Below are 14,522 nucleotides of genomic sequence, written 5' to 3'. Positions count from 1 at the left end.
GGCGAGGGGAGGCTTGTCACAGCAAGGGAGGCGACAGGCTGCAGGAGAAAGTGCTGGGGTGGGATGAACAGACTTCCAGGCACGGGGTGGCTCCAGGAAGCCTGACGTGGCTGCAGGGATGAGGGGAGAGCAGGAGGGAGGAGGTGGGGCGGCCGGCACAGACCAGGAAGGCCCCGTGGGCTGATAAAGGCTTTTGCTTTGCTCTGGGATGGGAGCCACTGCAGGGGCGAAGGGGTGACATGATCTGACCTTAGCCTCTAGAGGGTCCCTCTGGCTGCTGCAAGGTGAATGGACCCTAGGGGTCTGAGGGCGGAGTGGGCAGGGGTGACTGCAGTGACCCGCTGAGGGGGATGGTGGCAGGGACCTGCTGGTGGCTGTGGGTGACGGAAAGTGCTCGGATTCTGAATACGTTCTGAAAGTGGGCCTGTCTGGACTTCCAAGTCGGGTGAGAGGAAGAGGGGTCCAGGGGGACTCCAAGGTCACTGGCCCGAGTGAGTGGAAGGACAGACCACCATCCATCAGCTGACACCAGAGGGCGGTGGGCAGGTGGCTCAGGTGGTGCGGGCACAAGGCTGGACTGGGCCACACAAGCATCTTGGGCAACCTGGGTCGGGGCAGGGACAGCTCTTAGGAGTTGGGCCGCACAGGGCTGGGAGGAGCTGGAAAGAGTCGGGCCTCGTTTTGTCAGGAGACAGTTACCCTGTAGCTGCAGAAGGGAAGCAGCTCTTGGTTGCTCGGAGCAAACCAGAGGCCTGAGGTCTGGGCACAGAGAGGGCGGGTGGCCACTTCCTCTCTCTTTTTTGTGTCGTTTTTTTAATTCATCTTTGTCTTTTTCCTTCTTTCTTTTCCTTTCTCTCAATAGCTACTTATTGAGATGTAATTCACATACCACAAGAGCCACCCTTTCAAAATGTACAACTCAACGTTTTAATACAGTAAGGAGGTTGGGCAACCACCACCTCTAATTCTAGGTCACGTCTGTCACCCCAAGAAAGAACCCCTGTGCCCATCTGCAGGCGCTTCCCTTCCCTTCCCTCTGCTGTGGGTTTGCCCCTTCTGGACATTTTGTCCAAGTGGCATCACACATTTGCTCTTTTTGACGGCCTCCTTTCACTCAGTGTCCTGTGTTTAAGGTCCCTCGTGTTGTGGCGTTTCAGCGCTTCAAGCCCCTTTGAGGCTGGAGACAGGCGTCTGGTCACCGTCGGCCAGGGAGGGGCCCTGCCTGGGCTGCGCGCTAAGGCCGCAGCGCCCGCGCTCAGGGGCGGGCGGCCTCCAACGCCGTCACCCCCTTCGGCCCCCACCCCGGGTCGCGGCACATCCCAGCTGCCCCCTGACGCCTCTCTGTGCCGGCGCCGCGGCACCCAGAGCCCGAGTGAGGCGGGCAAGAGCTGGGGAGGCGGCGGCGCTGCGGAGGGAGGGCCGGGCGCCCGGGGCCGGTAAGCGGGCGAGCGCCTCCCGAGGGCCTGGCTGCGGCGGGGCTCCGAGGACGCAGGGGCCGCCGGGTAGGGCGGCTGGGGTGCGGGGCCACCTGGCTGGGGGTGTCACCTGGCACCTGGGGTCCCCGGCCGCGTGAGGACACAACGCCCAGCCCGGGGTGTCCCCGCCTCCGGGACGTTCGGCAACGTCTCCCGGGGAGGGTCCCCCGGACACGGCTCCCAGCGCTGCCATCGGACCCGGGAAGTGTAGCCGCCCAGGCGAGGCTAGTGCCGACAGCGGGGGCGCCACTCGTCGGGGAGGGTTGGGGGTCAGCTGCCGAGGCCCCCAGCCCCGGGGAGCCCGCGCCCCCTCCCGGGTCCTCCGAGTGGCGTCTGGGGAAGGGTCTCCGGCGCTCCCGGAGAAACGCGCAGCGGCGCCCACCCGGGCGTCCCGTCGCAGGGGCGGGGCCGGGCCGGGGGACAGCAGTCCTCCCGGCGGCCACGCCGTGAACGCCAAGCTCGCACCCCTCAGCCCGGCCCCGCCCCGTCCCCCGCGCACGCGGCTCCTTTAAGAACTTGCTGCGCCCGCCCGCCTCCTTTTTCTCGCGCGCGCCCTCCCAGGCCGCCCCGCCCCTGCCGGGAGCGCGCCTGCGTCACCGCGCAGACCTCGGCCCTGACCCCACGTCCGCGCCTCGGAGGTCAGGGCGAGCCATTGCTTGCCGAGCTCGGCGGCGCGTGACAGGAGGTGGGCGGGGCCTCATCCGGAAGGGGCGGGCTAACTTGAGAGCAACCGCGTCGCGGCGTAGACGCTATCGTGGCCGGGGCGACCTTCGCCCCCACGCCGCCCGGGCCAGGGCGAGCCAATGACTGTCGCGATCTGGGGCATGTGACAGGGGGCGGGCCCTTCGCCGGAAGGGTGAGGTGAGGCGAGCGGCCGGGTCGCGCGGTAGGTATCGCGGTCCTGCGCCGCCGGGCAGGGGCGACGGGGCGGGGGCGGGGGGCCGGAGGGCGAGCCCTCTCTCGGGGACGAGCCCTGCGTCCCCCCCGTGATGCCCCTACCGCACCCCTCCCCAGACGCCCCCTCCTCAGTCCGGCCGCTCCCCGGACTTCAGGACGGGGGCGGAGTCGGCCCTGACAGGGCCGTGGGCAGCCGGGTGCTGGCGTGTGCTCGGGAGAGCGGCTCCCGCCCAGGCCGCCAAGGGTCGGCGACGATAAACGTTACTGTCGGCGGGCGCGACGGGAGAGGCTGCGCCCACCTTCCCGGCCCTTCTTTCCATTGGTGAAGCCGAGCCCTGCAGCCAGCCAGGCGTCCTCGGCGCCCCAGGTTCAGGGCGACCCCGGCCCCTTCCTTCCTGCGCAAGTGCTGCGCGGGCGCCCCGGCCTCCGCCGCACCCGGCCTCCGGGCGGCTCTCCGCGCGCAGGTCGAGTCGCAGCAGCTCGCTCCGGGTGTAGAGGACGCCTTGTGGCCTTTGGATGGATAGTCGTGTTGGCGAGGAAAGAGAGGCGGCGGCGGTCCTGTGGGAAAGCTAATTTAACTAAGTGCAACTTAGACCGTTCTGATCCTTGCCTTACCGCAGTGCGTGGCCAGAGGCGGAGAACAGCCGGGGCTGCAGCCTCTGCCGCGCTGGTGGGGTCGGACCGTAGACCTCCAGAGCTCACGAGCTGTTGTTACTCTTTTCCTAACTTCCACCAAAAACGTCTTGTTGGTCTGATTTGGAACGTCTCCTTGAATGGTTGTATTTCAGCATCGGGGGTCACCTCTCAGAGGCCAGGGAGCGAGGCCCCAGCCTCGCGCCCACACCCCGATGCCCAGCACAGAGTGCAGCCCAGCAAACACTTGCCGATGAAACCCAGGGCCCTGAAGTACTAGGCGGTCATTTAGCGTGTCTGCGTTCCAGGTTTCTACGTATGGATCAGAAACTTTCAGAGTTGGTGGAAGAGCTCACGACTTCAGGAGAGCCCCAAGTGAATCCCGAGAAGATGAAGGAGCTGAAGAGAATTTGCAAGTACGTCATAAGCGTTCACGTTTTAGGTGACGGCTGTCTCAGCAAGCCCGTGACAGCCCTGGGAGACTGTGGGGCTCCCCCGGGGTCCGCCCTCCCCTGCCTGTCCCCACGATCGACCCTTTGCCAGGAGAGAACTAGTAAAGGGACACGCCTGGGACGTCTGCCCAGGGCCCTGCAGCGCCTGGTCGTGTTCTGGGTAGTGGTCCCAGGTGGGGCTGTGTGGCATGCGGGAGAACACAGCAGGGCTGTGGTTGGTGTCTGTTCACTCCCGTGGGGGTGTGTGTGTGTGTGTGTGTGTGTGTGTGTCCTTGAGCGCACGTGTGGTACTTATGGATTAGTTACTGTTGGAACAAAGGATGGGAGGAAGGTTAGAGGTCATAGCAGGTGGGCTCTGCAGGACCTGTTTCTCAACACCACCCCTTCTTTTCTCCCACTGCCGAGGGCCTCTCAGATGCTGGGAACGTAAGCCGAGGGGATTTACTGATCCTTCTTATCCTGTGCTTACATAGCAGGGAAACTTAAGTGATCCTGTTAGTGATTTACGTTTTGATAGAAAATAGTGGCTCAGATCAGGTTTTGCCGCACGCCCCAGAATCCCCCCAAACAGCAGGGTGTGTGCAGGGGCGGGGATAGCCGGTAGGAGGAGCAACGAGGGGTCAGGGTGTGCGCCGGCCTGCCAGGGCGGCTCCCAGAGGCCCACAGAGCTTTCTGGGGGTGCTGGGACGTGTGGTCTCCCCTCGGGGTGGGGTCTCTGCTACGCGAGTGCAGGGCCGGCAGGCCTCTACCCGCGGGCCGGCCGGGCGGGGAGTCTTTCAGGCTCCGCAGGCGGTCAGGTCTGCTGTGGGCACTGGGCTGTGGACAGGCGGTCAGCCGCTGAATGAATGAATGGGCCTGGCTGGGTCCCAATAAAACTGGGCACCCACGCTGAATCTCACACGTCAGGAAGTGTTACTCTTTTGACTTGTTTTAAGCGAAAAAAGGAAAAACTGTTCTTGACTTGTGGGCTGTGCAGAAATAGGCAGGGGCTGGGTTTGGCCCGCGGGCAGTAGTTCGTCCACTTTGCTCTGGAGGAAGGGCAGAGGGCTGTGGGAGGGCCCGCGTCCCTGCCACCTGTGGGTGCATCAGGCGCCTGGTGAGGACGGCTGTGTCCTCAGGTCTTCAGAGGAGCAGCTTGGCCGCACCTACCACCTGCTGATGGCCCAGCTGAGCCAGGAGCACGCCGAGGTCCGCCTCTCCGCTTTCCAGGTCCTGGACCAGCTCTTTGCCAGGTCTCACCATTTCAGGATGCTAGTCGTTTCCAACTTCCAGGAGTTCCTGGAGCTCACACTGGGCACCGACCACGAGCGGCCCCTGCCACCGCCCAGAGAGGTGGCACAGAAGCTGAGGCAGGCCGCCACCCGGGCCATCCGCGGCTGGAACGAGAAGTATGGTACAGCCTATAAGAAGCTGGCCTTGGGCTTCCACTTCTTAACGCACAACAAACAGGTAGGCAGGCTCCAAGCTGCACTGCCCCTCCCTGCGGGGAGACCTGCCTGGCCCCTGGGGGTACCGAAGGGGGTGGGCCTCAGGGGCTCCCAAGACAGGAGGAGCAGCTTTGGGGGAAGAGCCGCAGCTTGTCCCCACGTGTAGGTAGTGCTGAGCCTTTGGACCTGGTTTCTAGGAAAGATGAAAAAAGGAGGAGGGAGATTCAGCTGCTCAGACGCAGCCCTTTTCTGTGCTGGGCTCTGCGCTTGGGCTGTCCCCTGCTTTCAGTGTGAGTTGCTGCCTGGGCTGCCACAGGCTCTGGCCAGCCCGGTGGATGGTACCTACCAGTACCAGTAGCGCCAGCCTCCCCCACGTGCCCGTGCTCCTGGCCTGTGGCTGCTGCCTTTCCTGCCGCTCCCTAGGGGTCCACTCGAGCGTTGTTCTCAGGCCCCTCGGTCCAGCCAGCAGCCTTCCTTCCCACTAATTGGAGCGAGCTTGCTGCCTGCCTGCATGCAGCACACGTGGGGATGGAAGTCTTTTACGTTTTATTTTACTGGGAGACGCCGGTGGTTGTGTTCTTACCGGGGGTTAAACATCGCAGCTGAGCGTGTTGCTGTGTGTGTTAAAACAGCGCGTGTGAACTCGAGACCCGTAGAGCTCATGGTTGTAGCTGGCGAGGCTCCGTCTTCCCTTACACCAGTTTTTGTTTTTTTGATTTTAGTTATTTTATTTATTCATCTTTAGCTGTGTTGGGTCTTCATTGTCGCGCGCGGGCTTTTCTCTAGTTGGGGCGAGCGGGGGCTACTCTTTGTTGCGGTGCGTGGGCTTCTCACTGCGGTGGCTTCTCTTGCTGCAGAGCATGGGCTCTAGGCTTGCAGGCTTCAGCAGTTGTGGCCTCGCGAGCTCTAGAGCACAGGCTCAGTAGTTGTGACGCACGGGCTTACTCACTCTGCGGCATGTGGGATCCTCCCAGACCAGGGCTCGAACCCGTGTGCTTTGCATTGGCAGGCAGATTCTTAACGTATGCGCCACCAGGGAAGCCCCCTTAGGCCCGTTTTTGATTCTTGTTTTACTTGGGTGCACGATGGTCAGATCTGATCTTTACCTCGACTTCTCAGGTAGATTTCCAAGATGTGGGCGCTAGGACTCTGGCGGAGAGAAAGCGAGCAGAGGAGAAACAGAAGCGGTTGGACAGAATCTACAAGGAGAGGTCTGAGCAGGCCGCGCGGGAGATGGAAGGTGAGCTGTGGGGAACGGGGTGCCCCAGCGCCCACCGGCTGCCCCTTCCCAGGCAGAGCTCGGGTCTCCGCCCAGCCCTCTGTTCTCCCATCCCAGGGCCTGGTCCCCAACGGAGGGGCGGGGGGGGGAGGCAAGTGGGCAGGCTGGCTGGGCGGAGCTGGCTCAGGTTGAGGGCTGGGGGAGGCACTCAGCCACAGACCCCAGCCCTCCCCTCTGGAGGCCGGGCAGAAGGAGGCACCCTGCAGGCCATCCACGCCTCCCCCGCGGCCCTGGCGGTAGTGCTTGAGACGTGCACCCCGCGTGGTCTGCACACCCCATGCGTTTGACGCTCCCCCACCCCCCAGCCGTGGTCTTGCCGGCCTCCTCCCCAGATCCCCACCATTGGCCAGCCCTTCCCGTGAAGGGCAGCCAGGGTGGGAGCACCTGGGGAGGAGGCCTGGCCTTAGGATAGCCGCAGAGCAGGGAGAGGTGGTCGGCCCGGGGGAGATGCCGGGAGGGTGGGGGGCGGCCAGAGCGGGACGGTGGTGGTGTGCCCCCTCGGCTGGCTGCTCTCTTCCAGAAGTACTGCCCACAGAGGCTCTCGCTGGGTGTCCATAGACGCCGCCGGGTGCCGTCGCAGCATGAGTCAGGACTGAGGGTGGTACCCAGGACGTCCTGAAGGACGGCCTTGCCGCGGCCGGCTGGGTGCTCTCTGGAGCAGGGCTCCTGCCTGCCTCTGTGGAGGAAGTGGGGGACGGGGCGGGCGGCTGGTTGCATCCCCACCCTCGACGGCCAAGTCCTGATGGGACCCAGCGAGCCCCGTCTCGTCCTCCCAGAAATGTCCGGGGAGATCCGGAGCTGCCTCATGGAGCTGGAGAGCTGCTTCCGACTGCTGGTGCCCTTTGACCTCGACCCGACCCCGGGGGCTGCCTGGCCCGCCATGGCCGAGGAGGGTGGCAGGGACGAGGAGCAGCCCTGCTGCAGCAAGACCCTGGCCGCCTGCACCCGCCGCCCGGGAGCCGCGGGTGTGGAGGGCCCGCCCGCGGAGGACAGGGACGAGGACAGCGACCCCGAAGGCTTTGTGCGGCAGCACGGGCTGGGCTCCCGCGAGTACACGCTCGAGGTGGAGCTCTCCTCAGGTGCGGGCCTGTCCCAGAGCTTGGGCTTGCTTCCCGAGCTGTGGGGGCAGGGGTGACTTAGGCTTGTGGGTCCTCATCGCGACACGCAGGCCCGGCGGTGAGGGTGGGCCTGACGCGCCAGTGATGGGGCGCCCCTGCGGAGGGGTCGGAGGGTGGCTGGGAGAAAGAAGTCATTGAGAAACAGCTCATCACCGTGTTTGTGACGACACAGGTGGTGACAGGCTGGCCTCACGTGGCTCCTGCTTTCCAGCCACCGGTGGGGCAGGGGCACTGACACCCCGTCCAACCCCATGTGGCCCAGGCCCCTGGGGCGGGGCTGGAGGACAGCTGGGCTGCAGGAGGAGCCCTGCAAGCCCCAAGGAACCGACACCCTCTGGCCGGGGCCATGGAGGCAGGGGCGTGCTGGAGGTTGGGGTGCCTGGCTGAGGCTTGCGGGCGTGGCAGAGCTCAGAGGGAGGACCCTGGGGCCCAGGGGCAGGTGCGGCCTCCATCCCGCAAGTAGTGCGGGGAGGGTCTCCCGACCGCCTGGCGTGGAGGGAGGCGTTGGGGTCAGGCTAAATCCATCGTGGCCGAGATCACAAGGCAGTGAGTCTCCTTAGGGAGTCAGGTTTGGGGTCCCGGGTGATGTGTGGCTGGGGCAGGGTGGGTGGCAGTGCGGGTGGCCCGTCTGGGGTGCCCGGTGATCTGCCCGGACGGTGGTCACTCTGATGACCTGTGTGCTTGCTGCAGACAGCCTGAAGGTGCACGAGGATGAGGACAACCTGGTCATCATCCACGTGGTCCGGGACACGCTCAGGCTCATCCAGAACAAGTTCTTGCCAGCCGTGTGCTCCTGGGTCCAGGTGGGCCAGGCGTGTGGGCAGAGGGTGCCAGGGCGAGCCCGGGGGAGGGAGGGAGGGTGCCCAGCCTGCTGAGCGCTTCCCCGTCCTCGCAGCTGTTCACCCGTGCAGGGACACGCGGCAGGCACTTGGAGGGTGCTATCGACCTGAAGGCCGAGCTGGAAACCGCCCTGAGGCGATCTCGGGAGCTGGATGTCATGCCCGAGGAGGGCTGCAGGAGGGAGGTGAGTGCCACCGGCCCGTCCGCCCGTGAGGACAGCCAGGGGACCTTCCTCTGATACCAGCTCGGCCTCCTAAGCAAGCAGGCGTCCCTGGGGCCCCAGCGTTGTTCCTTCTATTTCTCCCTGGGAACCGACTTCCCCGAGTGGGAGCCCTGGACTGAGCACCAGAGGCCACAGCCAGGCCCTCGCCACACGTGGAGGGACTGGGACCGGGTCTTGGCAGAAGGGCGAGGGAGGTGGGCTGGGCAGCGGGCGGAAGGCTCTAGTTGGGAAGGGGGCTCCGAGGGCCCAGGCAGGGATGTGTGGGAGGCGGCCTCGCTGAGACTAGGCTGCCGCCGCCCGGCCCAAGCACCTAGTAGGTCCCTTCCTGTGAACTCGGTAGCAACGTCCAGCCTTGGGCGTTTCTCCCGTCTGTGCACTAGAGCCGAGGGTGGTTGCAGGACACGGAAGACCAGGATGTCTCTTACGCGCAGAGCGGTGTCCCAGCCTAGGGCGGCCAAGTGGGGTGGACGTGGGGACTGGTGCCCGGTTTTGGGAGGGTGCTTAAGGCCCGCCATCTGCTGGGCATACAGCGCCGCCTCCCAGGTGCCACATGGTTCGGGAGCGGGGAGCCGATCTTCGATGGCTGTGTCCCCAGCAAGGCTTGTGGGGTGGGGGCAGGCGTGTGGCCCTGGTCCAGGGGCCCTGGGGACTGGGCAGGGGTAAAACCACTTGCTCCCGGACACCAGGCCCCTGTGCGGTGACCCCGAACCTCAGAGGTGGTGGCGTCCAGGGCCCCTCCCATGGGCTTGCACCAGGAGCTGGACCTTCGTGCCTGAAAGGGACAGAGAGAGCTGGGTCCTCTGAGGGTGTTCCAGGGGGCCGTGGGGGGCGGGGAGGCGCTACAGCTGGAGGGTGTGTGTGGGGAGAGGTGACAGCCAGAGCTGGACGTCGTCAGCCATCAGAGCCAAGAAGCCTTTGGTGAGAACCAGCAAGGAAACAGGCAGCAGAGTGCACTGCGCCCCAGGGGCACCCAGAGCCCGAACCCCACAGGGTTGAGCTGTGGCACCTGAAGGGGGAGGAGGGCGGGGGCAGGGGCAGGTCCCTCTCCCGTTTCCTGAGGAAGCCCTGGGGTGGGGAGAGCGCTGTTCCTTGCTGAGGAAAAGGTCAAGTTTGAAGCCCCTCAGACTTAGAGGGGAGAGTGGCCAGCACCCTGGGCCTGGGTGCCTCATCCTTGCCCCCAGGGGCCCGCGGGGATGGGCCCTGCGAGAGTTTCCGGAGCCGAGGGCCGTCGTCTGCCCTCCTCTTTGCGGGTGTGCAGCGCCCGGGGACCGGCAGAGGGCGATCTTGACCTTCTCCCGAGACACGCGGGCACGAGGCCTGGTCGTCAGCTGGGGGCCTGGCCCTGCTTCCGTGGACGCTAGGGCTCTGCTCTGTGCATAACTGAACAGGAAGTAAGTTAGTTCTGTGAATTTTGACTGAGATACTTGTTTCACGATGAGAAAGGGTGTTTTCTGGGCCCGGGGGAGGAATTTGTCTGGTCTGCATCCTCTCAGGTCTGGGGGGGGGGGCGTGTTTCTGAGCCTCAGCGGACTCCTGGCGCGGTGTCAGGGTGGAAGGCCGGGCTGAGAGCAGTGAGGGGTGTGGGGATCAGGGGTTGACACCGTGTGCCCCCTTCACAGGCACCTGAGGCCGCCTTTCCCTCACCGTGTCTGGTGGGGCTGGGGCAGCTCCCCCCTTTTCCGAGCAGCAGGCATCCTGGAGCAGCCAGGGCTTTGGGGGAGAGCCTCAAGGAGAGACCAGGCAGCACAGTCTGGTCCCTCCGGGTCGGGGGCCAGCCTGCACTTCCCGGGCCGGCAAGACTCGGAGCCCAGAACTGGTAGCAGAACCTTCCGGATGTCTTGACGTGTCTCCCTTGAGAGCCACTAGGTGAGGCCAGCTGCTGGGAGCGAGCCCTGAACGGCCCACTGCGTCTGGTTCCAGCTGGGACATCAACGCATCCTTGACGGTGGCCGGGCAGCCCCAAAGCCCGGGAGGCACGTGGCGGCACGGTCAGGTCAGAGTGCACTCTGTGCAGGGAGGCGGCTGAGGGCACGAGCTGGGGTGGCCAGGGTCTGTCGGGGTGGGCGCGTGGTCGGGTGTGGGAGTGGCGCTGCCTTGTCAGGCTCCTCCAGGAGTTGATTCCAGAGGCCCTGAATCCTTGGAGAGCGTGCTGGCTGGTTCACTAGCAGTGGCGCGGGCCTGCTGATGGGGTGATTGGGGCTGGGCCGCTGAGTGGCAGCGCCCACTCGCTCGGGTAGCCTGCTTCCCAGAATAGGCAGGCTGTGGTATCTGCGCACCTGTGCCCGCGCCGCGCGGCCCAGTGGCGATTAGAATCACGGCCCAGTCTTTCTCGCTCACTCTTTTCACGTAAAATGTCCGGGGCTTAAATCCTTTGCCTGGTGTTTACCCACTTAGCATGCGCTGAGCTGGGAGCGTGTAGTTAAATATTTGAGAATTTTAACAAACGTGGAAGAGACCGAAGCTGCTGTGACGGTCGTGCTGAAGCTTAGGCGCTGGCTTCGACCGTGGAAAGTGGGTCGTGCAGGGGCTTCTCCTGGGCAGCCTAACTGCAGCCAGGCCAAGGGCCTTTTTTTCAGATTTCCTGTTTCAGTCTGTGTGTTGCTGTATTGTTTTCCTTTTGACGTAGACGTTCTGTCTTTAAAGAATACTTAAGCTAGCTTAAATACGTTTCACCGTTTGTTCTATAGAGCGTCTGTCCCAGTTCCTTGTGGAAGCGGGCCGGGGAAAAATCTTAACTAGATAGATACGGAGCATCGTTTGGTAGATTTAGTTTCCGGTTCTGCTGCTAGAGGAGAGGTCTGATAATCCGTGGCTGCTACATCTGTTAAACTGATAAAAATCCTTTGGAAACTTTTAAATTGCTTGCTGTTTAACTGTGTAGCTACGATCACCACTTAGCTTTGTATTGTGTAATTAACAAAATATTAATCTTCCCCCAACCAGTAAGTCAGAAATAAATAATTCCAAGTATCAGCCTGTTTAAGCTGTGGACAGTGTGGGCGTCTGCTCAGTTGTCGGGTTCCTCGCTTCCACGGCTGGAATGCCCGCACGGATGCTCTCGTTCTCACCCATTGGTGGTCTGAGGTGGCAGCCACAGGCTTTTAACTCAGACACACTCCCTCTCATTGCAAAAGTGGAGATCGCTCCTCTTAACTCTGGGTGAGGTTTTCTTCCTGTTGGTCGCCCAGGCGGGTGCGCGGGCCGAGGCCAGGCTGCTGTCACGGCTGTTCTGTGCGCTGGAGGCGAGGCGTTTCTCTGCTGCCGGAGCTGAGTGCTGGCTTCCTGTAGGTGAAAAGGAAGGAGCAGGGAACAAGGGGAGTGAAATGTTGACCGTGTCGGGCGCCCCAGGGAAGCAAGGGAACTAAATCAGCTGGCAGTCAGGACCTTGTGTTCGTCAGGGCCAGTAAATAACCTTCCTGGTGACGCGGCTTCTCCATCACCACCACCACCGTGCCAAAGGCTGCTGTGTGAGGGCTGGAGCCGGGGGAGGGGGCTGCACACGTGCTCGCGAGGACGGGGACCAGGAGCGTGTTAGCTGCTGGGGGGGCGGGGGCCAGCCGTCTCCCCCACAGCCCCTGGGCCCTCCCTGCCCTGCAGCCCATCCTCCCCGGCACCCTCCAGGGTGGCCGCTCTCTTCCAAACACTTTTCACGTGCGGTCCCGTTAATTCCAAAGTCAGCCCTGTGAGGTCGATTCCATTTTCACCGTCCTCTCACGGATGGGAAGACAGTCTAGGCGGAGCCGCGTGGGTCTTCTGGCCAAGGCAAGGCGGCACAGCAAGCGCCTCGCTCTCGCTAGGAGGTCGCGCCGAGGGAGGCGCGCGCCGCTCACGTGCATGCAGAACAGGCCCAGGCCGCCCGGCCTCGGCTGGGAGTGGACGCCAGGCATTTGGTGGCCTCCCTGTGCACCCCCGGAGGCTGGCTGGGGTGCTGGAGCAGCTCCCAGGGCTCGGCCGCGTGGGGGCGGGTGAGAAAGGGACAGTCGGCCTGGCGGCTCTCATGCCCCCGTGCGGGAGGTGAGCACGTGCTCCACGCCCCGTCCGCCTCCTGTTCCGCGGGCCCGTGGTGGCCACTGCGCGTCCTCTGCCCTCTGAGGTGCGTCCGGGCAGTGGAGATGCGCGTGAGATATTGGCCTGGCTGGGCAATTTGCACTGCGTCCAGGGAGGGCATTAGCATATAAATAGCAGATGTGATGACGGCCATCACAGCTGAGCACGTTTAATTTTTAGTTTATAAGATGGAATGGGGTTTTCAATGCGTTCCCATCAAGCCGCGGAGACACACGCCGCTCGGAGCTCACTTGTCTGGCGAGGCCTTACATCATCTTTGTTAAAAAAGGAAGACAGACACACATGAAACTGAACAAAAGTGATTCTTGGGTGAAAAGTAATGGACATGGCGCCCCGAGTTAATTAGATCGCACAAAATTTATTTAATGGTCCAGCTGTATCTCGGGTGTGCCTTGGGCGGGCAGACCTGGGAGGTAGCTCTTCCCATCCTTCTCAAGTAATTAGCAGCCCGCTGCCCTAGTTCTGTAAACAGATTACGTTGTATATCTTAGCTGTTTTTATTGCTTGTTTAATTATGATCGGGGAGCCTCATTTTTCTAAACCCTTTTAACTGTGGGCGAGAATCAATTTGTGTGAAACCAGAGGAAAGCCCAGGGCGTCCTCCACACCTCCCTGCGGCCTTGGGAGGGTTCAGCTTGGGGCCTGGCCCTCACCCAGACGGTTGACCACAGGGCTCGGACCGCCTGCCCGGGCCTCCGAGGCCCTGGGGCTTGACCTGTTAGGGAGGGTGGGCGCTCCCCCGGGGGCGGCCTGGCATGGCCTCCTGGCCCCCGGACGAGGGCGGGCTGCTTTCTCAAGCATGTCTGGTGGTCTTTCTTCCCGATTGGAAAGCTCAGCTCCCAGCAAACTGCTCTTGAGAACCACTGGCGAGTCTGACCCCGTTTTGAAAGCCACCCACCCTCAACCGATTCCTCCCTAGGGCGTGACCTCCTCCTAGGATCCTCGGGCCTCCCCTCACCCCTGCTCTGCCCGTAGTGCCTCTACCCGCACCCAGTGTGGCGTCTGACCTGATATGTGACCTTTAGCCTTGAGGGGAGGTTGCCAGCGCGACTGCCTGGGACCCCTGGGCTGGCCCCTCGAGCACAGGTGGATGCTTTCTCGTGGGCCTCAGTGTCTCCAGCCATGTGCTTTCCGGAGGCCTGGAGAGGACTGTCCAGCCTGCGGGCAGGGGTCCCTTCCTCTGAACAGGCCCTTGGCCCCAGGTGTTCCAGCCGCAGGGATTGTGCCTTGGGACATCTGCACTGCTGTTCTCCCGTGAGGGTAGCGTGCCCAGAGCCGGACGCAGAAGGTCCCGCTGTGTGCTCAGGACAGCAGAGCCCAGCCCAGCCCGTATGAACTAGAACTCGAGAATGGGTTCATTCAAGCTTGAGTTCAGTATCCGCAGCGAAGCCCCTGCTTCCTTCCGCAGGGCCGTGGTTTGAGGGTCACCCCAGCCGCTAAGGGGTTTAGGACGCGAGCGTGGCAGCGATGGCCAAGGTAGGTCTCGTACGAGGGCCCGGGGCCGCTCACAGCAGAGCTGTGCCCGAGGATCTGGCCGGGGGCCCTAAGGAGGCAGCTCTCGAGGGCCTGACGGTCTTCCTGGGTGCGGTACGGCCTCATGGCCTCGTCAGTGAGACTTCAAGAACAGAGGGAGCCAGGCTTTAGTGTTTAATCGTGGGGGTAAACAACTTTAGTTGGGGAGAAAGAAGGTATAATTCCTAATAGTTAGTTAAGCGACTAATTATTTTTTAGGAAATGAAAATTTAATAAAAGTTCCCGGTGAAATTCAAGGGTGTGAGCAGTAAGCATAGTATTGTATGAAAATGAGCCCCGTGTTTAAAGTCTGGCACCACGTGCTATGCATTGTGGCACTCGGTCCACATCTACGTTTTAGAAAATTAAAACACATAAATTCTGTTTAGTGTTTGATACGCGCTGCGCTAGCCGGGACCGTAATGCCCTAAAACCTTGGGCTGCTTTCCACCTTTCATAAATTCCTGGGCAGATTCTATACAAAAATAATTTTCAGGTCCGCGGCTCATTGTTATTCAAACGTGATTGATCGTCGTCATTTGCTCAGCTCTGGAGTTAAGTGCCCCTGTCATTTCCAAAGAGTATAATTGGGACGTTT

General features: G+C 62.6%; 1 protein-coding gene across 1 annotated transcript in view; it reads left to right on the top strand.

Moving 5' to 3' along the window:
* Nucleotides 1-2,336: 2,336 nt before the first annotated feature.
* UVSSA (UV stimulated scaffold protein A) overlaps nucleotides 2,337-14,522 on the top strand; it is a 31,758-nt gene continuing 19,572 nt past the window's right edge. The window contains exons 1-7 of the mRNA XM_082653444.1: nucleotides 2,337-2,361; nucleotides 3,314-3,421; nucleotides 4,576-4,906; nucleotides 6,004-6,124; nucleotides 6,940-7,242; nucleotides 7,972-8,084; nucleotides 8,177-8,305. Of these exons, the coding sequence (XP_082509570.1) occupies nucleotides 3,324-3,421; nucleotides 4,576-4,906; nucleotides 6,004-6,124; nucleotides 6,940-7,242; nucleotides 7,972-8,084; nucleotides 8,177-8,305 (1,095 nt within the window). The 5' untranslated portion in view covers nucleotides 2,337-2,361; nucleotides 3,314-3,323. The remainder of the gene's footprint in view (nucleotides 2,362-3,313; nucleotides 3,422-4,575; nucleotides 4,907-6,003; nucleotides 6,125-6,939; nucleotides 7,243-7,971; nucleotides 8,085-8,176; nucleotides 8,306-14,522) is intronic.

This window comes from Grampus griseus (assembly GCF_964374135.1).
Source record: "Grampus griseus genome assembly, chromosome: 4".
Taxonomy (NCBI): Eukaryota; Metazoa; Chordata; class Mammalia; order Artiodactyla; family Delphinidae; genus Grampus; species Grampus griseus.
The sequence above is the reverse complement of the archived record's forward strand: the minus strand, read 5'-3'. Positions and strand labels throughout refer to the sequence as shown.